Here is a 27,895-nt window from a genome sequence, read left to right on the forward strand (position 1 = left end):
CCCGCCCAGGCCCCGCCCAGGCCTGAACCCCGCCCCGCGCCTCTAGCACCGCCCGGGGGGCGGTTCTGTCAAGACCCGGCGTCTGGGAGCGGAGAGCACAGCCGGGTGGGCTGAGGGGCGGCGGCGGCGGCCTGGGAGCCGGGGAAGTTTGTGCCACCGTTGGCAGTGCTGCGATTCGTGGCCAGACTCAAGCCCGAGGACCAGGGGGCAGGCGGACCGGCTTACAGACCCCCGGGGCCCATTGCCACCGTCTCGCGTCCTCTTGCCTGGTAAGGGGCTTCTCTCTGGGAAGGGTGCGTCTCCCGCCGCCCCAGACCCGGCCTGCACCGCGCACCCGCAGCAAACCTTGTCAGGGCCAAGGCGAGGCCCGGGTACCGAAGGGAGGGAGAGAGGAGGTCTATGTGCTCTGGGGACAGGAAGGGAGGGAAGCCTGGAGGAGGTTGGACTTCTCCATTTCCCTTCTGCATCCCTCACTCTCCCCCCCCCCCATTCTTTTTTCAACCTTCTGTGCTTTCAACCCCATGGCCTGGAGTCTGGGCTTGTCTTTAAAATAAGCACACAAATAAAAAGCATCCTAGCGGTGGGTACCACACCCTGGCTTTGAATTAGGGAACATGGGGAGCAGATAGATAATGCGATTTAGTGGAAATAAACCATTAATGCCGGCTGGCCCTGCGCCACTGTTTGGATGCGATAGTATTCCATGTGAATGAACATGACCAGGAGCTTCCACTTTGTCCACGAGAGCACAGCTACTGCAGAGAGCATCTCTGGGATTGTAGTATCCATCGACCTAATGATTTTCTGACATGTCTGTTGACGAAATAGAAATGCCATTTTTATTACAAATGACACTCAATGGTTGAACAACCTTTCAGTAATATATTTGCATGTCACATAACTGTCTCCTCCTATAAAAGTAGGTGGAGTGTAAATTATGTATACATTTTAAAAAGTCTCATGAAATAGAGGAAGATGCCAGCGTGGATCAGCTTCTGAGTCAGCAGTATGAAATCTCCTTCAACTTGGTACTAAAGCCTTTTGGGGATTTCTTCATCTCTATCTCTATACCCCTATCCTTATCTGGATCTGTACCATATGTATGATTAAGTTATAGCTGTTCAGTGAGAATCTACGCTTATGTTGTACAAATTTTGAGAAAAATTTTATTTTTGCAAGTTTTAACATAACCTAATATTACTGAGGGTAAATGAAACTATGTCATATATTACCATATTGATATTTTGTGCTCTGTTGATTCTTTGAAAAGAGAAAGAAATGAGGGTAATACAGGTTTTTGTTTTTGCTTTTTACTTTTAATCTAATTTGATGACCCTTGCGATTTATAATCTTCACTGATTCTTTGAAATTACTTAGTTCAGTGTTTTTCTTTTTCTTATCAAGGAAAAGTGTTTAAACTTTTAAAATGTCATCCATTAAGCACCTAGTTTATGCAGTTATTCGTTTCTTACGGGAACAAAGTCAGATGGATGCTTATACTTCAGATGAGCAGGAAAGTTTGGAAGGTAAGCACCTCTTCTCTATGTTCTTTTGTGTTATAATTGTAAATAAAGACAAAATAGCTATAAGCTTGACTTTATGACCTGTTATGTCAAAATCAGAATATTTTGTTGATTTTTCAAGGAAAGAGAACTTACAATAAGGTTATGGGTGTTTTCATTCTCTGAGGCTTGTTTTAATTTTTTCAGTTAACAAGCTGAGAGGACTGTCATTTATTTATTGAACAACTATTATGTGTCAGAACTATGCTATTCATATTATAGGGAATTTTTTCCTCCACAGTAACCATTAAGTTAGTATTATACCTATTTAATGGATAAGTAAATGAAACTAGATAAAATAACATAATATAGCTAATATGTGGCAAACTGAGATTTAAAGCCTGGTTCTTATTCTGAAGATCTTTTTGTCTCTTGCTAATAGGGAAGCATCCAGTTTAGAATCAGTGTGTGAAAATTCCTTAGTCATTATAAAAGCACTAGGTAAAAGTCTAATAATTATGTCACTGTTGAGCTCTGTCACTTCCTTTTGGGGACTTGGAATGAGAGGATTTCACCCTTGCTTTAGATAAGCTTTAAATATTAGATTCAGTAATCTGTAAAGTTGAGCAGAACTTAGATGATAGCATCATGTGTTTCCTTGACACCATATTTTCCGCTTCATGTTTATGCATTAGAAAATTTAAATTCAGTATAACCATAACAAGATAGAATTCTGCAGATGGGCTTGTGGAGGTTCAATGAGCCCAGCCAGCTTCCTTGTGGCCTAGAGACTTAATTATTGCAGTGAGACAGTGCATTTGGGAGAATTTAATAAATTACAATACAATTTGAATTTCCCATCTTGAAGCTCTTTCTCCTGTAAAGGGAACACATCTATTAATTTCAACAAGGACTTCCCTTGCGAATATACTTTTAGGAAGTAGGGATGAAATTGGGCATTTGCTCTAAATCTGCTTGCAGTCTGGTGAGATGATGTCCTTCCAGGTGGCAGAGAAGCAGGTGATACACAGTAGGAGAACATTGCAATCAGTCCATTTAATATTAAGGTCTTTTTTGCTCCTTGATGGTTAGACTGTGTGAAGATAAAGGTGATTCACTATTTAAGGAAAATGTTGATTTCAGTTGCTCTGTAGCAAACAGATAAATGGAATCACTTATTAAAATATGTTTGTTTTTCCATCAAAGGCAACACAATACTTTTAAGGGCCAGAAAGAAAGTTGAGAGTTTTTTAAAAAATCAAGATGTTATGTTCTATTTTTAGGATGGTATTCAGCCAAAAATATGTGCCTTCAGCTGTGTGTTATATATGGCAGTCAGAAATGGTGCCAGTTGTTTTTGACCCATCCCTATTTTCGACTCCGTGGGTCTAATTTAATTGAATTATGAAACCATATGGAAATATCTGCCCACTTTCTAGACATTTAAAAAAGCCCTAGGAGAGGAGCCTAAGTTCTAACACCAGCTTTACCACTGTGGTGAAGCTGGTACATTGTCAGCTTTGAGCCTTGTCATCAGATTATGTCACCCACCCCTTCTAACTGTTGTCATCGGCTGACATATGCTTCATGTTTTGACTGTCATGGCTCCTGCTCATTCTCTAGCACTACTCCTGTCTTACTTCTTGGCAACTGCAATACACTCTTAGTCGATTCTTCTAGTTCTCTCTGCACTCAGTTCCTTGACCTCTCCTCTAGTGATCTCAGCCACTCACCTGCTTGGTCATACCCTCAACTAGTGGTTCTCAATTCTGGGTAATTGAGTAATATCTGGAGATATTTTTGATTGTTACAACTGGGGAGTGGAGGGTGGCGCTGGTATTCCTGACATCTAGTTGGCAGAGGCCAGGGATGCTGCTAAAGATACTACAATGCGTAGGATGGTCCCCAACAATAAAGAATTGTCTAGTCCAAAATGTCAGTAGTTCTTGAGGATGAGAAACTCTTCCCTAGATCTTGTCTTTATCCTCCATCTTAAACATTTCACTTTCTGACAGTACTGCTTGTCTTCCAACTTACTATCTCTAAAATCCCCACGCCAATTCTTTGACGCTGCTAGTACCTCCAAGCTGTTGATCCCTTACCTTTTCACACCCCTCTTCTTAAAGCTTAAATGCCATGGTTGATCATTATAATCATGCTGTTGTTTACCTCTCCCTTCCTTGCAAAACCCAACCTTGTTTAAATTCAGCTCTCCACCTACTTCACATGACCATGTATAGATGGAACAAAGTACACAACTTTGCTATCTAGTCTCACTTAGGGTTCATGACCATGAGCCTCAAGTGGCCCTTTAATGCTGCCCTCTGTTCCAAGTTCATTCATGTTTTTGCTCTCCTAGATGACCACTTAAGACCCCAAACCTCATTCCTTTCCTGTACCCACTTTTCATTGGTGACCTTGCTTGTTACTCCACCAAGAAAATTGAAGTAATAAGTAAACAACTTCCACAGACTTCCTCTCCCCATCTACCCACACAGCAGCATCTGTATTCACATACTCTATCTGCCTGTCTGTTTCCATGTACTATAGACTAAACATTTGTGTCCTCACAGAATTCATATGTTGAAACCTAATGCCCAATATGATGGTATTATGGGATGGGGTCCTCATGATTGGGATTAGTGCCCTTATAAAAGAAACACTAGAGAGCTCCCTTACTCCTTCTGCTTTGTGAAGACACAGAAAGAAGGTACCTTCTTTGAACTGAAAAGCAGGTCCTTACCAGACATTGAATCTTCTGGCACCTTGATCTTGAACTTCCCAGCCTCCAGAACTATGAGAAATAAATTTCCTTTGTCTATAAGCCACCCCATCTATGATATTCTGTGGTAGAAGCCCAGATGGACTAAAACACCATAGATGAACTATTCATTGTCCTTTCTATTTTTTTCTGAAATTGAACCAAAAATATCTTTATATAAACTATTAATAGATACCTAAACACAACATGGTTTTTAAAATGAAATCATGATACATAGCCTTCATAAAGTACACAAATCAAAAGCTATACAACTCGACAGCAAGTCCAAATCCAAATGAAGATATTCCCCTGAATTTCATGTTTCATCAAGCATCAAAAACCACCAGTCTTTTAGTTCTTTTCTTGTACATTATTCTATACATTCTCTGCATTGGATGGGATCCCTTGATTTTATTTCATTTTCTGTGTGACATTCTCCACAGATATATATCATTGGCTGCTGTTTTGGGGGTTGAACATCCTTCTATGTGTCCATTTTTTTCCTTTCCAATCCCAAACTGCCAAACCCGTATCCACACAACACAGAGAAATTTCCCTACGTTTCAAAACAGATTCCAATTTGCTGCTGTCTCGTTGTCCTCTCTAAATGGAACTCCTCTATTGGCAGACCAGATTCCATTCTGTTTCACCTACTCCAGGCTCTCAAGCTAGTTATTTCACCCTCTTTGTCGTATATCAGCAGATTTTCAATCTCCACGAGATCCTTTCCATCAGAATATAAACTTTTCGTTACTTCTCCATTCTTAAAAAATCAAAGACAATAATTAATTACTCTTGCCATACTACTACTCACGCTTTCCCTCACTGAAATATTGTCTACATTTTTGGTTCTCCCTTCTGGAAAATTCTTTGAAAGGAGTGTCCGTACTTGATTTCTGCAGTTCCTCTCCATCTATTCTTTCTTAAACGCTCTCCAGATAGGCCTTTGCCTCCATCTCTCCACCCATACGGTTCCAATCAAAGTCATCATTGATTTCTGTGCTATGTAGTTCAATGGTCAGTTTTCAGTCTTCATCCAATTTATTAGCTGCCTCTGACAAAGTGAATGATTGCTTCCTCACCCGCTTCCCCAAGCTATACCTTATTCACGTGGCTTCCAGGATACCTCATACTCTCAAAACAATTTTTTTTTTTTCCTTCTGATTATTTGCACTTCCTCTGTCTTCTTTGCTGGCTCCTCTTCTTCTCCCTTACCTGGAATACCCAGGCTCCAGCGCTTGATCTTCTTCTCTTCATCATCTACACTACTTTTTCGGTAATACAGTTCTGCTTCTTGGCCTTAAATATCCTTTATTTATATGCTGGTATCTCTCAAGTGTATCCCCTCAGCCCAGACCTTTCTTCTGAACTCCAGACTTCTATATCCAACTGCCTACTAGCTATCACCACTTGTATATCTAAGAGACATCTCAAGCTGAACATTTCCAAAACTGAACTCCTGATCCTCCCACCCAAAATCTGTTCTATTCCACAACTTCCCTATATCAGTGGATGGCATCTCTAGCTTTTCAGTTCCAAAAGTTTTGTTATTCATTCTGGATGCTTCTCTCTCTTTAGACTCTTCATCTAATTGTTCCATAAATCCTGTAAGCTGTACTTTCAAAATATATCTTGACATTTTCCCATCTCCACTGATATTACCCTGGGATAGCACCAACTATTTTTCATCTGTCCTACTGTGGTAGCCCTTAACGGGTCTCTCTGCTTATATCCTTGCTGTTTCATTGACTGTTCCTAACACAGCTTCCAGTGATCCTCTAAAACAGAATATATGTTTCCAGATTCCATCATTTTTCAGATTCCATCATTTTTCCACTCAAAATCCTGCTGTGACTCTTCATGTTACTTAGTCATTGCTTAAAGGATCTATATAGTTTGGACTTCTGTGATGTATTGTTTGCAGACACCTCCTTTTTCTCACTAGGCTTTAGTCAACTTAATTTCCGTACTCTGAATGCACCACCTTTCTCTTTCCTGAGGGCTTTTGCTCCAGTTATTTTCTTGGCGTAGAATGTTCTTCCCCCAGGTAATGGTAATATTCCCATCTCCTTCGAGTCCTCTTTTCTGGGTACTCCATTAAATCTGTAGCCTGCTTTCCTGCCCTGCTCCCCACAGAGCATTCCATCCTCTTCGCCCTGTTCCACTTTTTAAGTTTCTTGTTTACAGTATATCTCTCCATCCCCCATGAGAATGCAGCCTCAAAAGGTTAGGAATCTTCTGTTTTATTCATTGTAATATACAAAACATCTAGAAAAGCGCCTGACACATGATAGGTGCTCAATCAATATTTGCTCACTTGAATTGATGAATTGAAATCAAGTGATCCTGGGCATCTCACTTAGTTGGTCTGTATTTTTTTTTTTGTCTTTTTGCCATTTCTTGGGCAGCTCCCGTGGCATATGGGCGGTTCCCAGGCTAGGGGTCTAATTGGAGCTGTAGCTGCCAGCCTATGCCAGAGCCACAGCAACGTGGGATCCAAGCCGCTTCTGTGACCCACACGACAGCTCAGGGCAACGCTGGATCATTAACCCACTGAGCAAGGCCAGGGATCGAACCCACAACCTCATGGTTCCTAGTCGGATTCGTTAACCACTGAGCCACGACGGGAACTCCCTGGTCTGTATCTTAATTGCTAAGTCTGTTAGGTGGAGTTCCCTGCCTCCTATCCATATAATAGCTTTGTCAAGAGAATCAGAAATGGTTATGGCAGGTATATAGCATATAGAAGCTTTAATAGAAAGTGCTATACAGATGGGATATGGTATTATTGTGTAGAATTCTTTGTTTGTCCTTCTCATTAGCACCAAACAGACTATTATTGTTTGGTATTAAAGTGGAACAAAATTGTATACAGAATTTCTTTAGATTTCTAGGACTTATTCCTAAGTATAACTTCCTGAAAGAAGGATCACGTGTAATAATCCCAGTTTCATAAATGAGAATCTTGAGGTAGAAGTAAGATAATTAATTATTGTACCCAAGTTATTTGATTTGTTTTCTGAATTAATAATGATAATGAGAGTCCTCAGTTCCAAGGCTGTGGGGGCTTTTCTCACTAAACCATATGTCTCTCTAAATACGTGTTAGTTTTGAAAACTAAACATTTTGGCAGCAAGTTTACTTATCAAAACAATTGTGTTTGCCTAGCGTGGAATCTAAAATAGTCAAATGCATAGAAGCAGAGAACATAATGGTGGTTGCCAGGGACTGAGGTAAGAGGAAATAGGGAGGTAAATGTCAAAGGGTAGAAGGTCTCAGTTATGCAAAATAAATAAGTTCTGGAGACAATACTGTTTAGCTAACTGGATTGTGTACTTAAAATGTGGTAAGAGGGTAGATCTTATGTGAAGTGTTCTTAACACACACACACACACCCCAATAAAGGGGACAAGAGGAAACTTTGGGAGGTGATAGATATGTTTGTGTCTGTGGCCTTGATGGCGGTGACAGTTTTATGTATGTATACTTAGTCTCAAGTTCATCAAGTTGTGTCTGTTAAATATGTGTAGCTTCTTACATGTCACTCATGCTTCAGTGAAGTGGCTTAAAAACAAATGAATGATTGTGTTTAAAACAAAACAGCCATGTCCTTTAGTGGTACTTGATTGTGTCTAGAATGTGCCAGATCAATGTACTAAGGTTAGTTCCAGCAGAGGTAAAGGAGCTGGACTGGATTGCCTCAACAAGATAGACCATAAAAAAATCTCTCAGATTTTTATGTGGCCTTTTCACCTGTTATTGTTTAGTGCTGAAGTTCCATACTCTGGTTCTGGTTAAGGCCTTGGTTGGGTTCTTTTCATCTTTCATGAGTTCGTAGATTAATGTTTTTGGGAGAATAAGTGCTCTCTACTGCAAATTTTATTTTTATTTTATTTTCTCTGAAATTAAACTGTTATTTCCACTGTAAACAGTGAAGTAAATTAAATTTATTGAGCATCTACTATTTCCCAGACTTGGCTAAAGTGTCCTCAAGGAGATGGTCTAATATGGGAGACAGATATTTAAGAGCATATAGTGTAATATGTATGGTAAGTACAATAATAGAAACATGGGGAGTTCCCACCATGGCTCAGTGGTTAATGAACCCAACTAGTATCCATGAGGATGTGGGTTCCACCCCTGGCCTTGCTCAGTGGGTTAAGGATCCAGTGTTGCTATGAACTGTAATGTAGGTTACAGATGTGGTTCAGATCCCGAGTTGCTATGGCTGTGGTGTTGGCAGCTATAGCTCTGATTCCACCCCTAGCCTGGGAACTTCCATATGCTGCGGATGTGGCCCTAAAAAGACAAAAAAGAAGAAGAAACATGGACCAGCTAACTACATGGTACAGTAAAGGAAATGATCAATCTGATCAGGGAAGAAGAAGGATGCTGATCAAAAACAAATATATACATACATATGTACATTCCTCTACTATCATTAATAATACTTTATTTTAAATTATGTCTTCATAGCAATGAGAGCCATTTTTTTTGTGGCCCATTGTATGTAGTTCAAGTACCACTGAAGTACAGGAACAACTACTCGGCAGAGATAGAAAGGGAGAGAAAGGAATGTGTTAACAGTGGATTGTTTTCTATCTAAAAGACACTTTGCCTTTTGGTAGTTAGTAACTGAGTCGCTTTTCAACTCAGGATAAGAATCAGCCTCCATTCCCTTCAGTGAGTACTTGGAGAAAGGAGGATATACCTTTCACTGTCACTGTCCCAGTCTCCTTGTTCGTCTAGGTCATTTAAGTAGGAAACCATCTGGCTCTTTGCTTTGATTTTCTCCCTCAGCTTCCCTCTCTAATCCATTCTCAGCATTCTTACCAGACTTTTAGTTCTAAGCACGAATCCAGATATGTTATTCTCCTTCACTAAAATCTTTAATGGCTTTCCATTTGTCCATGTGCATGAAGTCTATATCCTTTAAAAATATTTAAGATGTCTTGTCATCCAACCGCAGACTTCTTTCTAGCGTTTCTCCCAGCTTGTCTTTCTATCCAGTCTGTAACCTTGCCGTACTGGTTTACTTGTTATACTCCACAGTAGATGAGGCACTTATCACCTCTTAAGAGGCCATATATTTTAAAAAGTTTTATTGAAGTATAGTTGATGCAAGTAAAGTGTTGTGTTAATTTCTGCTGTATAGAAAGTGACTCAGCTGTACATGTATATTCTTTTTCATATTCTTTTCCATTATGGTTTATCACAGGATATTGAATGTAGTTCCCTGTGATATACAGTAGGATCTTGTTGGTTACCCATCCTGTATATAATAGCTTGCATTTGCTAATCCCAAACTCTCAATCTTTCCCTTCTCCACCCATCTCCTTGGCACTTTCAAGTCTGTTCTCTATCTCCTTGAGTCTGTTTTTGTTTTGTAGATATATTGATTTGTGTCATATTTTAGATTCCAAATATAAGCAATATCATATAGTATTTGTCTTTCTTTTTCTGACTTACTTTACTTAGTATGATAATCTCTAGGTCCATCCATTTCACTGCAAACAGCATTATTTCATTCTTTTTACTGGCTGAGATTATCTATCTATCTATCTGTCTATCCACACACATCTTCTTTACCCATTCATCTGTCAGTGGACACTTAGATTGTTTCCATGTCTTGAGTATTGTAAATAGTGCTACTATTTACAATAGGGACATAGGGATGAACATGCCATGTATTTTACTTATTGTGTTTGTTTATTAAGTGTAAGCCTCATCATGTGGATCATGATTTTTGTGTTAGGTTGACTGTCGTATATCTAACACCTTAGAGCAGCATCTTGCATATAGTAGGTACTTGGTAAATTTGCATGCCTGAATGAATTTTTAAAAGTCAAACTATCTTCACTTAAGTAAGTGCACCAGGATTAATATTTAGTGCTCCTTAAATTCCAGAGACTGTTTATCTTATTATATTTAATCAGGTTGAGAATTCTATTTCTCACGTTAAAAAAAAAGATAATTTTGAAAAGTTTTATTCAAGAAGTTCCCTTGTGGCTCAGTGGGTTAAACTTCTGGTATTGTGATTGCTACGGCACTGGTTATAGTTGTGGCATGGGTTCGATCCCCAGCCCAGGACCTTCCCCATGCTGAGAGTGCAGCCCAAAAAAGTTTTATTCAAGATATTGATAATGGGGAATATGTTGTTATTGACTTGCTTTAACAAGAGTATGATGTAATACATATAATAAGAAATTATATTCTAGGTAACATTTTTCTTTAAGTGAGAAATAAGAAACCAAGTTGTCTTCCTTCAATAGCTGGTCTATAAACAGAAATCTCTACGCAGCTGAACCATTTAGTTTTCCTTATGTTCTGTGATCATAAATGCTGAATTATCACAGATTGCAGAGTGCAGATTTATACCAGAAAAAAAGGTTGTTTCCTTTTTTAGGTTGCTAATTTTTTTTTCACTATTAAAATTTATTTCAAGTTGCAATTCAGTGCTTGGAGACAGTTTTTAAAGTCAGCCCAGAAGATACACATCTAGCAGTTTCACAGCCTTTGACAGAAATGTTCACAAATTCCTTCTGTAAGGTAAGCTGTCATCATTTTCTCATCATTATATGATTATCTAAGTATGACTGCAATATAATGTTGGATTGTCAGTATTTGAGGGGCCAGGCTTTAAGTAACCAACTTCTTCCTGGGTATAAGATAATTGGTACACATAGATATGATTTGGGGCCTAAAAAATAAAATTTTTTTGTCTTTTGTCTTTTTAGGGCCATACCTGTGGCATGTGGTAGTTCCCAGGCTAGGGGTCAAATCGGAGCTGTAGCTGCTAGCCACAGCCACAGCACAGCAATGTGGGATCCGAGCAGCGTCTGCAACCTACACCACAGCTCACAGCATAAAAGATAGTTTTTTAATATGCTTTAGATTTTCATATTGGTAACTCTTTTCATCCTCTCACCTTTTATATTATTAATATATCTTAGTTGGCTTTTTAAGTCCCCTACAGTATCTGGGTGTTTTTAGATTTCTGACATCTGAATTGATATTCCCAGAAAACATGAAATGTGTGTTAAAATAAAAATTGTAATGTTCAGGAAGAAACCATATAGAAATTCAATCATCAGGAATTGCATCATCATTTTGAAGGAGATTTTTATCAAATTTAGCCATTAATGGGTCTCTTTAAACAGGGAAAGTTTCAGGGTCAGTTGTGCAAAATCAAGACTGAAACCCGTGTTCTGATCCCTGTTTCAGAAGACTGTTTACGTGGTCTCTGGTTTCTGGCCTTTTCAGGAAATATGGACTTGAAGATTGAAAAATATGGAGTTCCCATCATGGCTCAGGGGAAATGAATCTGACTAGTGTCCATGAGGACGCATGTTTGATCCCCGGCCTTGCTTAGTGGGTTAAGGATCCAGCGTTGCCATGAGCTATTGTGTAGGTCGCAGATGTGGCTTGGATCTGGCGTTACTGTGGCTGTGGCATAGGCTGGCAGCTACAGCTCCAATTCAACCCCTGGCCTGGGAACTTCCATATGCTTGGGTGTGACCCTGAAAAGACAAAAAACAAACAAACCAACAAAAAAAACCCCCACAAAACCCAAAAAACCAAAAAACCTTCAGGTTAGTGAGTCTAGGGTCCCGGGGGGGGACTCCTATATGGTTTTTCATTACTTTTTGGTGCCATGTGAATTCCTTTTATTATTTTAGCGCTCTGTATTTAAGCTTCAGTGCAGAATGAAGGACTTGGGAGAAGAGCTGAAACACGTTGTGTATCTCCTTCAGCCTGGCAGGCATGTTGCTAAGAATATCACACAGTCTGTTTCTAGAACTGATTGGGAAGAGATTCTTAGAGATGCAATGAAGATGATAATTTCACAGTAAACTGCCCTCTCCTTTTATACTTGGAAAAAGGATAATACAGTCAGACATTATTCATCCCATGGATGAATTCTAATTATCAGACAAGATATTAGGGGTTAGTGTCACCTCTCTGTGGTCCTTATCAGGAAATTCTCCTTTTCTTCTTCTCTTGGTTTCTGTGGTTCTTTTATTGTCTGAGCTTGTGGCCTCCTTAGGGAGCCCTGTGTAGGAGGCTAGATATGGCCTTCTTTACCCCTGGATGCCTGAGATAGCACTTGCATTTACTCACTCTTTAGCTCCTTCACCACTGACTAGGGCTGAAGAGAACAGAACTTTTTTTTCCTCCCAGGAAGCTCAGAGTGACTTTTACATTGTTAGACTATGGCTCTCGTTCTCTATTTCACTCTGTTTGTATTTAATTGTAAAAATTGGTTGCTTACTGTTTTTAAAATATGGTTTCTTAAAACTGGCTCTATACTATATCTACATATTGTTACATGTGGTATCAGTCCTTTAATAGTTCTATTTAACAGCTATGCCTTCAATACATATGTGTCTGTTAGCAGAGTAGGGCTGAGAAAGTCTAAAACTTGTTTGAAGCAGCAACAAGACTGTTATAATTAAAGAAGCGATTGCTTCACCAGTTGTACTTAGTTGATGTACTGGACGATTTATTTTTAAGATACTGCTTTTCCCACCAATTAAATTTGCATACTAAATGGATTCATTTATATTATATAAGTGGATAATATTGGTCCTCACATCATGGGCTGCTCAAATGTATTCAGTGAATATTAGAATTAATTTTCAAAGTTGTAAAACTGTGGCAATTTCATTAAAATAATTCAGAAGGATTTAGAAGACAGAATGGATTATAATCTGTTTTTCTTTTCTTCTTTTTAAAGCCACACCTGCTGCATATGGAAGTTCCCAGAATCAGAGCCTGTGCCATAGCCACTCAGGATCCGAGCCATGTCTTCAGCCTAACACGGCAGCTTGCAGCAGTGCCAGTTCCTTAACCCACTGAGTGAGTCCAGGGTTCGGACCCACATCCTCATGGATACTAGCCAAGTTCTTAACCTGCTGAGCTGCAATGGAAACTCCTATAATCTGTCTTTCAACACGCTATTTTTCTGACCCCCAAAGTCACTGTTTTTCCCCATGCATAAACTGTCTAGGCTTGTTAGAAGACTGAAGTAGAAGGAATGCTTAAAGCAAATATTGCAGGGCACTACTGCGTCTTTGAGCTGCACTTACCTCCTGAGTGACTACACAATCAGTTTTATGTAGTGACCTCTGCTTCTTAAAGTTCCTATTTTGATTCTATATTTTTTTATTCTAATACTTTATGTTTAGAAAAACTGTTTGATAAAGACTTTTTAAAAAATAAGAGTAACTCATATACTTTATAGTGATTTTGTAGGGTTAGCTTTACACATATTTGTAATTAGCAAAGTCTGTTTCCAATGTTAGAGCTGGCAAATTTATTGACAGTTTAGTCAAGGCAAAGGTTGGTGAATGTATTTTAAGTATCTTATATAGGTATATTGGCTACAAATTATGCTTTTTTTTAAAGATATACCTATGTAAACATTTCTGAACTTCGGAGTCAAGTTTAAAAACAATGCAGTTTTAAGAATTCCTGGTGGCTCAGTAGGTCAAGGCTCCAGTAATGTCACTGCTATGGCTTGGGTCTCTGCTGGCTCGGGTTCAACCTCTGGCCTAGGAACTTCCACATGCTGCTGGCACGGCCAAAAGTAATAATAATAATAATAAAATATAAAAACAATTAGTTTTAAAAGAATGTTTCAAAAATGGAAAAATATATTATGTTTCCAGTGCCCCTAAAGATATTTTAAAATTTTCATTTAGTTTTCATAAGCACCTTTGGTTTGAATATTATTATTGCAAAAGAGTCATTTGAGGGTGATAATTGGTGCTAGAAACAAGAATCTTACACTGCTTTTTATCTTATGAGGAAATAAACCCATGGTCATTGTTTTAAAAAAATTGGACAACATGGAATGATATAAAGAAGAGACTGAAAAACCTTACTTCCAGATGTTCTTGCTGTTAACCTTTTGTGTACACCTTTCCAGTCTTTGATTTTCTGCTTGTGTGCATGTGTGTGTAGGTTGGCATATATTTAAATAGTAATATCATATTATAAATGCTTTTTTTGGTACCTGTGAGTTTGACTTAAGTAGCTTTCTCTTAGGATATTAATATTATGTTTCAAAATTTTCACTAAACAATTGCTTGAACAGGAGTTCCTGTCGTGGCTCAGCGGAAATGAATCTGAATAGCATCCATGAGGATGCAGGTTCAATCCCTAGCCTCGCCCAGTGGGTTAAGGATCCAGCGTTACCGTGAGCTGTGGTGTAGGTCACAGACACGGCTCAGATCCTGCATTGCTGTGGCTGTGGCCTAGGCTTGCAGCTACAGCTCCGATTAGACCCCTAGCCTGGGAACCTCCATATGCCGTGGGTGTGACCCTAAAGAGACAGAAAAAAAAAAAAAACCCACACACACACAAAAAAACAATTGCTTGAACATAATTCTATTACTATTCTTTGTATACTGATTCCATTTTTTGTTCATAAAGCAGGATTTCCAGGTGTAGTGAAAGCAAGTGAAAAAAATTGAGTCATACTTGCCCATTTTTTCCTAGAAAAATTCCACATATTCATTTTTCTAAAGTATGCAAAAGCACTTTCCCCTTTTTTCTTGCTAATAATGTTATTTAGATGTTAGAGCCCATGACATGGAATTACAGATGATTTCCTAAATAATGGTACATCTTCATTAAACTTATAGTTCTCTGGGATGACTCTTTATGCAGCTAAATGGAAGTAAACTGTATTCTATTTAATTTCAGAATGACATTCTGCCTCTCTCAAACTCAGTGCCTGAAGATGTGGGAAAAGCTGACCAACTAAAAGATGAAGGTGAATATTTCATAGAAAAATTTCTTATTTAGTAAACTACTGAAACTCTGGGGAAAGTGACTCGGTCAGCCAATTAGATTCTGGTTTATTTTGCCAAAACTGGATTGTCCTATGTCCACATGGCGTTTGTGAAACAGAAATGAATGTGATAGGGAAGAAGCCTGGAAATATGGAATGGCTTGTGAACAATATAGGTATGGCTTAACTCCAAGAGATGCAGATCTGTTGTGAGTAAAACTTGCAAAACAAATCACTTAAAAGGTGATTGCTTGTATTTGCTATGCGTACTCTAGGATCTCAAATTCTTTATGCTTGATTAAAGACATGAAAATGATTTGTATCTTTAGTATTTTTGAGTTCATTGAAATGTGTTAATGTATGTATATGGCACTTAAAGGTTTATTAAGTAGCACATTTGATAATGATGTTATTAAATTTTCTCATAGTGGCTATTGCAGCATACTTGGTTTTAATAAATGGGTCACCATTGAGGATCTGTGTTCCACTTTTCCCATCATGTCAGTTATGTTAAACTATAGAGGTGAGCCAAGATGGGCCTAAAAGATTTGTACTAAGGAGCAGTAGGGCAGAGTCCTGATCTTTGGTGGTGAGTGAGAGCCAACACATACCCCGTACTATAGGTAGAGAGTTTTTAGGAAATGTGGAATGTTCAGAAGCTATTCAGCAATTGTTCAGAGCGGTTTAGTTTAGTTTAAAAAAAAATCAGCTGGTGTCTAAAAAGATAGACATAAAAAAAATATGCTTTTCCTATTTTTGAGGCCTGGCCCTTTCTATTAGGTCTGTAAATTATACTGTATCACTGTTTTTATTGGCTTCATGGTGTTCCATGGTAGGCCACGATTCACTTACCTAGACAGATAATTTTGTAAGTCTAAGTCACATTGTCTTAATATCTTTGTCTACATTTATTCACTATTGTATGATTATCTTCTTTGGATTACATTAGGAAGTACGGTTTTAAAAACTGTAAACTGGTGTCAGTTTACAATTTTTTTTTTTTTTTTTTTTTTAGGGCTGTACCCGTGGCATATGGAAGTTCCCAGGCTAGGGGTTGAATCGGAGCTGCAGGTGCCAGACTATACCACATGCACAGCAATGCCAGATCTGAGTTGCATCTGCAACCTATACCATAGCTCACAGCAGTGCTGGATCTTTTAACCTACTCAGCAAGGCCAGGGACTGAACCCACATCCTCATGGATACTAGTTGGGTTCTTAACACACTGAGCCACAACGGGAACTCCAGTTATCAATTTTTTATTTCCTCTAAGAAATGATAACACTACAGTAACTTACAGTTTTAGAATTAAGACTTCCATAAATTCCCTGCAAGATAAAGTAACAAGCAGATCCTCATTGTCATTTAAGATCTAATATTCCCCCAAAAATTTGGATTTAAACTATCCAGATACAAATGCACTTTTCATGTATGAGTTTGTAATCAAAACAATTTAATCTGATGTTTCTTTTTCCTTCCACTAGAATTTTGTAGTGTGTGAAATCTTCAGTGATGCGATATATGCTGCACTGACATTTTGCTTTTGCAGTTCTCTTGCTTTAGCTCTAATGCCGAATGGCAAATTGAAATTTTATTTTTGTCCTTCATGTTTACTCCCTCTGCATGGCAGAGCATTGGGAGATTGCATTCCCTGTAGACTTTGTTTTGATATAATGACTGTTAGTAAGTTGAGGGTTGACAGGATATGCAGAGCGAGGCTCATTTACTGTAGCAGCAAGGATAGACTGAATTACCTACTGCTCTTGCCTTTAACCAGAAGCTCTTATTCTTTGTTTTCACTAAGACATGTCACATCTGTGACACGATACTCATAAAGTTAAAGTAATTGTCATTTTATTCAGGTTTTGTTATTCATGTGAAAACAATTGGCTATGGTAGACTGTCAAGCATAGAGTTTTTCCAGGCTGCATGTTATACTTACCTGTGTTAATCATGGCCAAGAAGTACCTTCTTGGAAAGTTGCTTTCAAGTATTTTTATGTGCTTTGCTGCTGAAGAGCTGCAATATGATCAGACAAAACCAAGAAGGGTTCATTGCTGTCATTCCCTGCCATGACACAGAAGTAGAGGCATATCTCAAAGGGTGGACTTGAGGATAAAGGAGATAGGAGAGTTCTATGTATAACTGTGAAGCGCTGTACAGTGCTTAATTATATTAATCTTCACAAATATTTGTGTCCTGAGTTTTTGTATCTTGAATATTTTGTGACTTGAAGCTTTTTATCATTAATATGTGTAGATATATGTACATAGTACAATACATATTTCGTGTCTATACACTTGATGTAGTTTATAGGAAACAACAAACAACAGGTTTTACTACTACCCAAGAAGTACCATCTCAAGACAAAAAGACTCAGAAGCAACAAGAAAATCCATATAACCCAGAAAGTTTAAATTTTTAACATGGAAGAAGCAAATCTATTTTAAGTACTGAGGCTGTAGTTAATTTCTTAATCATAAAAACCTATGTAATCCTTTTAGTTTTCTTAGATGCTTTATATTCATTTCTTTTGGGGCAGCTTTATTGAGCTATAACTGACATACCATGTTATTTACTCCTGTAATGTGTAGTAATTCATTGGTTTCTAGTATATTCACAGTATTGTGTAGCCATCACTACAATTACAGAACATTTTTATGATCCCAAAGAGAAATCATGTAGAAATCACTTTTTATATTCATTTAGCAACCACGCTTTATATACATTTCTGCTTTTTAATTTGCAGTAAACTTTGGACTATTTTAAATATTTTTATCTACCTGTCTTTAATCTTCCTGCTATCTGCAAGTTTACAGTCTCCTTCTCCCATAAAGTAGCTATGGATCTGTTAAAAAAAAAAACAAAAACAAGGCTAATAGAGCTTCTGGTTTAGAGAAAGCTCAGGGAATAAGAGAGGCTTTTGTGATGTAAATCCTTCCTCCTAATCCCAGTGTTTTAAAATTATCAATTTTGAGTGTTGGTTCTTACAAGTGAGGATGACACTTTTTTCCCTATTTAATGGAATACAAAAGAAAGCCACAGAAAAATCCCTCATTTTGCTGGGACCAGTTATTAACGTAGCTAAATTATTGCCAGGTGTACCTGCAGATGCCCTTCTTGAAGCCTGGTGCCCTGTGGGCTAGCTGTGGTAACTGAAATTCTGTCTTTCTAGAAATTAATCTCCAGTAATGTCCTTTATAAAAGAATCGATTTCTGGAGGAGACAGCGCTTAAAAATATTATCACCCAATAACATATTGACATGATTAGTTTTTCTAGCTTACCTGCTCACTTCTGAGCACTTGGTCATCAGCAGGTGTATGTTTTGACAGGGAGGGAGTGAAGGACTAGGTCTAGACTGAGAAAGTGATTGTGGAGGGTGTTCTTCCTGAAATGGGGTGGGGCAGCTCTGAAAGGAAAGAGAGAGATGAAGATAAGGAAGGTGAGAAGGGATTAGATTTTACCATGAAATAATTATGATTTTTACATTTACTCACTTATTGAATTCTGGTTTTATAAGATATTCAAACATTAATTTTTATTTTTTTATTTTTATTTAATTTTTTTTGCCTTTTCTAGGGCCATACCCGTGGCATATGGAGGTTCCCAGGCTAGAGGTCCAATCAGAGCTGTAGCTGCCGGCCTACTCCACAGCAATGAGGGATCCGAGCTGCCTCTGCAACCTACACCACAGCTTGCGGCAACGCCAAATCCTAAACCCACTGAGCACGGCCAGGGATCGAACCCGCAACTTCATGGTTCCTAGTCGGATTCGTTAACCACTGAGCCATGGGAGTTCCTGAAACATTAATTTTTAGGCATTCCTGCTGTGGCTCAGTGGTAACGAACCCAAAAATTCATGACAATGAGGGTTTGATCCCTGGCCTCTCTCAGTGGGTTAAGAATCCGGCGTGCCATGAGCTGTAGTGTAGGTCACAGACTTGACTTGGATCCTGTGTTAATATGGCTGTAGGGTAGGCCAGCAGCTCCAGCTGCTATTCAACCACAGTCTTAGAACTTCCATATGCAGCAAATGTGGCCCTAAAAAGTGAAAAGAAAAAACCAAACATTAATTTTTAAAGATTCTGCACTGTTAAAATCATTTAAGCACACCAAAGGCTAAAGAGTATCAACTCTAGTACAATATAAAATTTATTTCCTGTGTGATCGAAAAATCATGTAGCCCTTCTTTGTATTGTGTTTTCTATGATTAAAATGTATCTTTCAGAATTGATATTTTTTCTGTATATTGTACTTACTGTACCTATTTATTACTTTATTTTAGGCAATAACCACATGAAAGAAGAAAATTATGCTGCTGCAGTGGATTGTTACACCCAGGCAATAGAATTGGATCCAAATAATGCAGTTTATTATTGTAACAGGTAAACTGGCACTATTGTGGCAAGTTTAGAGTTCTTAAACATTTGAATTGATAGCTCTGAAGGAGCACTCTAAAATTTGTTTTTTATTTATAAAATTTTGAAAATTTAAAATATTATAAGGAAGGAAAAAAACAAACTCATAAACTTACCACTTAGAGGCAACTACTCTTACTAATAACCTTTTGGCATATGCTGTTTTATTTAAGTGTAATCAATTTCAGATTTATCTTTATTCACTAGGCATATCATAAACACATCCTATTTTATTGAAATATTTCAGAAACATTATTTAAACAGCTCCAAATTAGTCTATTATTGCCTCTTAATTTTTAAAATATTTTTTGCCAGCCACCTTTTATTGTGGCTGGCAAATAAGCAGTATTATTTTTAAATAAATGGATAGATGTACCTTATTTTGTTTAATTCTTGACTTACAGTGGACATTCACTTTTCCCATTTTTTCAATATTATAAAGCTACGATGAACATCTTTGTTTCTAAAATTATTTTCTGAACTTAAGATTTTCTAGACTTAGGATCTATCCTTGGAAATGCACTCTGTTGGTCTGTCAATATAAACATTTAAAAATTGGTTGATGTTAATTTCAAAATTGTTCCAGCTTCTTTGAAAATATTTTGAAAATTAATTTCCTAAGACATGTGAATGTATCTATTTTTACATCTTTATTAGCACTAAATACTTGAATTGTTATTTATTATTGTTAATTTGATATTTTTCTTATTTTAATAGTAATTGTTATAATTTACATATAATTACTAGTGAGGTTGGGCATTTTTTAGATGCTGGCCATTTGTGTTTTTTTCTTTCTCTAAAGTATCTATTTGTACTTATGTCAGGCTTCAGCACCTATTGAATCACCTATTCTGTGCTTTTTAAGGCTGCATTTCCCAAGCTCCTTTGTCATCTGGGTATTGTCTGAGTTCACCTGTGGGAGATGCTGGCAGGAGACTGGAGGGCAGAAGGAAGGGAGAAATTGGGTAGTGCTTCCCATCTTTTTACATCAGGGTGTTTATGCAGCAGCCGCTGCTTCTCCTCCTAGTCTCCAGTTCCCACCCAAGACACCTGCTATGGTCCCAGATTTTGCCAGGTGATGTTGGGTTTGGGGTTTTACACTCTTCTCTCTCAGGGAGGGTAATGGTTTCCTGCTGTTGCTCATCACTGCCCGCACAACCCCGTTTGGCATCTCAGCTTTCCTGTCAGCTATGTAATGAATTACCTGCACTAAATTATTCTGTTTTATATACTAAAGTTCCAACAGAATTTCCTACAGTGATGGAAATGTTATGTATCTGCATTGTCCAACACAGTAGATGGTAACCACAGTGGCTGCTTAGCCCTTGAAATGTGGCTGGTGCAAATGGAGGCACTAAAATATTAATGTTTAATTAGGATCAATTTAAATTAACTCATTTAAATTTAATAGCCTTATGTGGCTTGTGGCTACTATAGTGGACAGCACAACTCTATATTAAAGATAAAAATCCCTTTGTCCTAATGGCACAGCTTATTGTTTGCCTTTTAATGTTTTTCACGTGTAAAAGTTTTAAATATTTATTTAGACATATTTGTTTTTCTTTTCTTTTGAATTTTATTACAGTGCTTTTAGGCTGAAAGCTTGCTGCACTTACAGACTTGGCAAATAGCTTCTATTTTCTTGTTTTTCCTTTACATTTAAATGTTAGCATGTCTAGTCTGTTTTGGTCATCAGTGTGACTTTCAATCAATCTGAAGCTTTTTGTTTTTATTTTTTGTCTTTTTAGGGCCACACCTGTGGCATATGGAGGTTCCTAGGCTAGGGGTCGAATCGGAGCTGTAGTCACCGGCCTACGCCACAGACACAGCAATGCCAGATCTGAGCAGCGTCTGTGACCTACGCCACAGCTCACGGCAACGCCAGATCCTTAACCCACTGAGCGAGGCCAGGGATCAAACCCGCAACCTCATGATTCCTAGTCAGATATGTTTCTGCTGAGCCACAACGGGAACCCCAATCTGAAGCTTTTTATGGCAGAGATTTATAAAAATTACCTTTTATTATATAGTAAGTTCTTAGATTTGAAAGATACCTTTAGGTTGATTTGGTTCAATCTTTCAGTGGGTTATTGTTATCATCTTCGTGGTAGTCATGCCCTTCTGAGGTAGTCCCCTTTCTTTCACCTTTTCTATTGCAGTTAGATCTGGTAGAAAAGTCATCTTTATGTTGATACTGGATTTGTTTCCCTGTACAGTCCTGAAGCGGCTCTCAAATTGACTATATTTTTATTCTTAAGGGCAGTTTTAGAATAGGTATGATTCTTCTTTTTCATGACAGTATCTTACACTTTGAAATTAGCTATTATGTTCATTTGAGTTCTTTTTGCTACATTAAATGTTCACAGCTTCTTTTATGTGAATTATACCTCATGTGGTTGAGATTTTAAATCTTGCATTTTTGCTCTAAACTTGTTCTAGTTTACCTGTATCTGTTACTGTGTAGTCCCCAGAAGTTAACACAGCATATCTGGCATTGGTCTGACTAGGTCGGTCTTAGAGAGTTCTCATTTAGCCTACTTCTGGATAACATAGATATATGTCAGCATTTTGTACATTATTTATTAAATTTATATTTTGCTTTTGATTTACAAAAGCCTGTCCTTTTAGACTCACTCTTTCTCCTATCGCTCAATTGTATATTCATGTGACAGGTTCTTGCCCAACGCCTGCTATGTACCATTGTTGTCACAGGAGGTAAAGGTGGTTGTCTGGGTTCAAATGCAGGACCTTCTATTTATCCCTGTAGAATTTTATCCTGCTGTAGTCTCTTATTTCTATGCCCCTTCGTTGTTTGGAATAATTTGTACAGTAATATATTTGCTTTTGCTCCTAGTTTTATGTCATTGACAAACTAAGAGGGGTACCTTATGTTCCAGAGTCAACTAAGTGCAATCGTGGGAAAGTGGTTAAAGACAAGGGTTCTGACTCACATTCTTTTGATTCTAACTTTGGGCTCTACCACTTACCTGTATGTGACCCTAAGCAAGTTATCCTAACATATTTTGGTTTCTCCATTTGGTAAAATGTGGATAATAATGTTTATCTCCTGGCATTGTTGAAGGGAGCAAATAGTACATATAAAGTGCTAATAAAGCTTCTTTTTTTTTTTTCTATTTAAATAGTATCTTCTTCCCTGCAGAGTTCAGTAGTAGAGCATACAATTTAATATTAAGTAATTAGAAAACTTTATTTGTATATTTATTACAAACATTGGATAAAGCTTTAGGATTTTTTTTAGACTAGTGGCTATAAATATATCAGTAGTCTGTAGTCTTGCCAACTACCCCCTTGCCATTTTTCTTAGCCAGCTGACTGCCAAGAGTTGGAAGCTCAGAAAAGCAGATCTAAATCTTTCTTTTGATATTCATTTTCACAGTTTACTAATCAAAATGTTATTCACATGTTAAACTTGCTAGGATGAACCAAAGCGTACTTTTTATAGTAGGGACTTTTTTTTATATGTAAGAAAACAATCAGTTGGTACATTTCTTAAGTATGAGTCTTTCTTTTCTAGCATTTGTCTTCTATTTCGGTCTTTTAGAATCCCCATGATGCTTTAGGTTCAGCTTAGATACCAGGAAAACCTGAGTCCTTCCTTGAAAACCTATTGTTTAGTTTTGCTTTTTTTTTTTTAATATTTCTAGCACTTACCATGATATGTAATGCTAATATTAATTTATCATTTATGTTGTCTTATAATTCAGTGCATACTTGTTTTGTTTTTTTTTTTTTGGCTGACGGGCATAGATTAGATCTTGTATTTATTCATATTAGCTATAGTATCTAGCACTGTCCCTCACAAGAGTTCAGCCAATTTTTGTTGGATGCATGGAAGACTATAAAAGAATTATAAGAAATTTCCAGTGGCGTTGAAGTGACCAGTCACTCAAATGAACACTTGTATACATAAAACAGCAAATTATTGAGTGTAAGTCTAAAGCATTTCCAAGAACTTTATAGTATGAAATGATATTTCATAAACTATGTCGTTTTCTATGTCTTTTGTCCCTAAATAGTGCAGATCTTTCTTGACTTGTTGATGAGGTTACATTCTGATAAACTTGAAAATGTCATCAAGTTGAACATGCATTTAATACACCTAACTGACTGACACAGCTTAGCCTAGCCTACCTTAAATGTGCTCACAACACTTATATTAGCCTCACAGTTGGGCAAATTCATCTAACGCAAAGCCCATTTCATAATAAAGTATTGAATATCTTGTGTAAGTTGTTGAGTACTGTATTGAAAGTGAAAAACAGAATAGTTACTTAGGTACAGAATGCTTCTAAGTGTATCTGTTGTTTGTCCTCATAATGGCATGCTTTACTGGGAGCTGTAGCTCACTGCCACTGCCCAGCATCACAAGGGAATATGGTCCTCATATCACTAGCCTGGGAAAAGGTCAAAATTCAAAACTTGAAGTACAGTTTCTGCTATATGAATATTACTTTTGCACCAATGTAAAAACCAAAAAATTAAGTCAAACCATTGTAAGTCAGTCATTGTCTGTATTCTTATAGGTGTTGCTTTTATACAGCCTCACTCCTGAGCACGTTTCCTTACCCAGACTCATCTCATGTTTCCTGGATGAATGGGTGGTTGAATGACTGAGGTGATAAATGGAGTTAAAGACATCAAAAAAGAGAGAGAGTGCTGGAGAAAATTAGTCTGGAAGGCCTGTCGCGTGGTGGGGAATTTGAATTGAAGGTGGATTTGCTGGTCAGGTAGAAATGTGTTTAAACAGAGGAGAGGGAAAGGTATTTTAGGTTGCAGAACATAGTTTGAAAGGCAATTAGGACGCATCAGGGCATTATACCAAGGAATGCTAGTGACAGCGTGAGCTCTGAGAAAGATGGGGACAGAGACCACATTGTTTTGCATTTTGTTTCTTCTATGAACAGCATGTAGTCATTAAGTTCACTGGGGCCTAAATTTGGTTTGTTGAACTTGGAGTTGAATCTCAGTTCAGCCACTAGCTCTGGTGACCTTGGGTAGCCACTAAAGCTTTTTGAGCCTCAGTTTCCTCATTTGTGAAATAATGCTAACCACTTCACAGGGTAGTTGTGAGGAGTGATTATATATATATATTTATATATATGTGTGTGTGTATGTAATACTTCTAGCCTTTCAATATTCGATTCTTTCAAAATCAGTATAATTCCTAGTTGTGGGAATAGGTTTTTATTATAATTTATTTATGTATAATATATAGTATGGTAAATGTTAGGTAGCTGTAATTTTTTCTGCCTTATTTCCTATAAAAATAGAACACAAGTTATATTCTTGCTCTAAAAAGCTAAAGAGAGGGTGTCTGCAAACATGATGACTCTGTTTTGTTCTCTTGGAGTTTCATTAGTTATGCCCTGATAACCAGACAGCAGGGGCAGAGAAAAAAGACCACATTGTTATTCAGTTCAGACACTTGTGTGTTTGGCTTCATCTCACAGAAGATTCAAATATAGCCTGACTTCTCTTCCCTTTCTGGGACATGGATTTAGATGCCTCTCCTTATTCTTTTGTAGGTTACACAAATCCACTTTCATTCTAGCTTGTAGTTTGTGATCTGATGCTGAAGTTATCAAGATTGAATCATAGTCATACTCTTTCCTTCAGCCCACTCTTCTTTCTGGGTTTGTTTCTCCCTGCTTTATTCCTTATTTTATTATCATTATCTGAAGCTAATGATCAGGGAGCCTGGGGAGTTCCCCTTGTGGCTCAGAGGAATATGAACCTGACTAGTATCCATGACGAAGCAGGTTCCATCCCTGACCTCGCTCAGTGGTTTAGAGATCTAGCATTGCTGTGGGCTGTGGCATAGGTCGAAGACATGACTCATATCTGGTGTGGCAGTGGCTGTGGTATAGGTCTCAGCTTCAGCTTCTATTCGGCTGCTAGTCTGGGAACGTCCATAAGCTGCAGGTATGGACCTACACACACACACAAAAAAAAAAAACAGTTCCTGTTGTGGCACAGCGGAAGCGAATCTGACTAGGAACCATGAGGTTGCGGGTTCGATCCCTGGCTTCACTCAGTGGGTTAAGGATCCAGCATTGCCATGAGCTGTGGTGTAGGTCACAGATGCAGTTCAGATCTGGCATTGCTGTGGCTCAGGCGTAGGCCAGCAGCTGTAGCTCCGACTAGACCCCTAGCCTGGGAACCTCCATATGGTATGGGTGAAGCCCTAAAAAGCAAAAAAAAAAAAAAAAGATCAGAGACTCTTCCTTTTTGTTTCCTGCTTCCATATTCCTCTCAAACAGCTCATTTGTTCTCTTCTTCATTTCCATCACTACTCCCTTATTCCAGGTGTTTTTTTTTTTTTTGTCTTTTTGGAGAGTGGGTTTGGTAAAATAAATGAAAGGGATTAAGATGTGCAAACTTCCAATTATAAAATAAATAAGAACTATGATATACAATATTGTAATAAATTTGTACGGGGACAGTTGAATACTAGAATTATTATGATCATTTTGTAACAAATGTAAATGTTGAATCACTGTGTAGTTCACCTGAAACTAACATAAAATTGTACATCAACTGTATTTCAGTTAAAGAAGATGATGTGAGTGTCCTGTCCCTCAACAATATTTAACTCAATGTTTTATCATCCATTCGTGATCTTCCCATGAATCATTAATACATTGATGCTTACAAAATGGTGATTTTCTGACTTAATCATTTCACTTACATATATTTCCTCACGTGTTTCTGTAAAGAATTTTCTTTCCTTTTTCCTCTTTTTGGCTTTCCTCCTCTAATGTCTTCCAAAAGTATTGTATGGACTCATGAATTTTAAAAAAATTCACTATTCAATGTGTTATAATAAATAACCATAATTATTATTTTTTACCCTTAAGTTGTCCTATATTTGGGTAGTGGGAGCTCCTTTAAAATAGCTGTGTGTTAGAGTTCCCATCGTGGCTCAACAGTCAACTAATCTGACTAGCATCCATGAGGACACAGGTTAGATCCCTGGCTTTGCTCAGTGGGTTAAGGATCCAGTGTTGCCATGAGCTATGGTTTAGGTTGCAGACGTGGCTGGGATCCTGTGTTGCTGTGGCTGTGGTATATAGCAGCTATAGCTCCAATTCAACCACTAACTTGGGAACCTCCATTTGCCACAGGTGCAGCCCTAAAAAGAAAAAGAAGGGGGGGGGTGCTCTGTGTTCTTTTACATATCTTTATTTGTTTTTGAACAGTTTCTTGCTTTCTGTGAGAATGAAGTATTCTAGATTTGCCTTGTAATTTCTCTGCCCTAGACATGGGATGAGATATTTCAACAAGGGGCCCCTCTTCGTTTTAGTGGAGAATCATATTTAGAAATCAAGATCTGTTTGAACATAGGGGTGCATGTATCTTTTTGAATGAAAGTATTTTTCAGATGTATGTGCAAGAGTGGGATTGTGGGATCATATGGTAGTTCTGTATTTAGTTTTCTGAGGAACCTCCATAATGTTTTCCATAGCAGTTGTACCAATTTACAATCCACCAACAGTGTAGGAGGGTTCCCTTTTCTCCACACCCTCCCCAGCATTTGTTCCTTGTTGACTTGTTAAGGATGGTCATTCTGACCAGTGCGAAGTGGTACTTCATTGTAGTTTTGATTTGCATTTTTCTAAAAATTCTTATTTATTTATTTTGTCTTTTTAGGGCCATACCCAAGGCATATGGAGGTTCCCAGGCTAGGGGTCAAATTGGAGCTGTGTGTTCTGGCCTACACCACAGCCCCAGCAATGCTGCATTGAAGCCATGTCTGCGACCTACACCAAGCTCGTGACAACTCTGGATCCTTAACCCACTGAGCCAAGCCAGAGAATGAACCCATGTCCTCCTGGGTACTAGTTGGGTTTGTTAACCACTGAGCCACGATGGGAACTCCCACATTTTTCTAAAAATTAGTGATGTTAAGTGTCTTTTCATGTGCCTTCTGGCCAATTGTATGTCTTCTTTGGCAAAATATCTGTTTAGGTTTTCTGCCCATTTTTTAATTGGGTTGTTTTTTTGTTGTTGTTGGTGGTGGTGATGAGTCGTATGAGCTGTTTGTATATTTTGCTTTTTTGGGGGGGTATTTTTTTGTCTTTTTGCCTTTTCTAGGGCCGCTTCCACGGCATATGGAGGTTCCCAGGCTAGGGACCGAATCGGAGCTTTTTTGCTGCTGGCCCACGCCAGAGCCACAGCAACACAGGATCTGAGCCGCGTCTGCGACCCACACCACAGCTCATGGCAATGCCGGATCCTTAACCCACTGAGCAAGGTCAGGGGTCCAACCCGCAACCTCATGGTTCCTAGACGGATTCGTTAACCACTGTACCATGACGGAAACTCCTGTTAGTATATTTTGGAGATTAGGTCTGCAGTTTATTTTTTGTCCTTCGAGTGTGTTTCATTCAGGA

General features: G+C 38.1%; 1 protein-coding gene and 1 pseudogene across 3 annotated transcripts in view; one reads left to right on the forward strand and one right to left on the reverse strand.

Moving 5' to 3' along the window:
- Positions 1–27,895, forward strand: part of SGTB (small glutamine rich tetratricopeptide repeat co-chaperone beta) — a 69,121-nt gene that overhangs the window by 30,515 nt on the left and 10,711 nt on the right. The window contains exons 1-5 of one of the 3 annotated variants that reach the window (XM_047799346.1): positions 53–269; positions 1,405–1,526; positions 10,709–10,812; positions 14,974–15,043; positions 19,349–19,448. In XM_047799346.1, coding sequence (XP_047655302.1) covers positions 1,427–1,526; positions 10,709–10,812; positions 14,974–15,043; positions 19,349–19,448 — 374 coding nt within the window. In that variant the 5' untranslated portion in view covers positions 53–269; positions 1,405–1,426. Of the gene's footprint in view, positions 1–52; positions 270–1,404; positions 1,527–10,708; positions 10,813–14,973; positions 15,044–19,348; positions 19,449–27,895 lie in introns of those variants that run through there. The other 2 variants (XM_047799211.1, XM_047799285.1) reach the window with 2 other exon arrangements.
- LOC125138150 (DNA-directed RNA polymerases I, II, and III subunit RPABC4-like) lies at positions 4,575–4,759 on the reverse strand (annotated as a pseudogene).

This window comes from Phacochoerus africanus, chromosome 1, assembly GCF_016906955.1.
Source record: "Phacochoerus africanus isolate WHEZ1 chromosome 1, ROS_Pafr_v1, whole genome shotgun sequence".
Classification (NCBI taxonomy): Eukaryota; Metazoa; Chordata; class Mammalia; order Artiodactyla; family Suidae; genus Phacochoerus; species Phacochoerus africanus.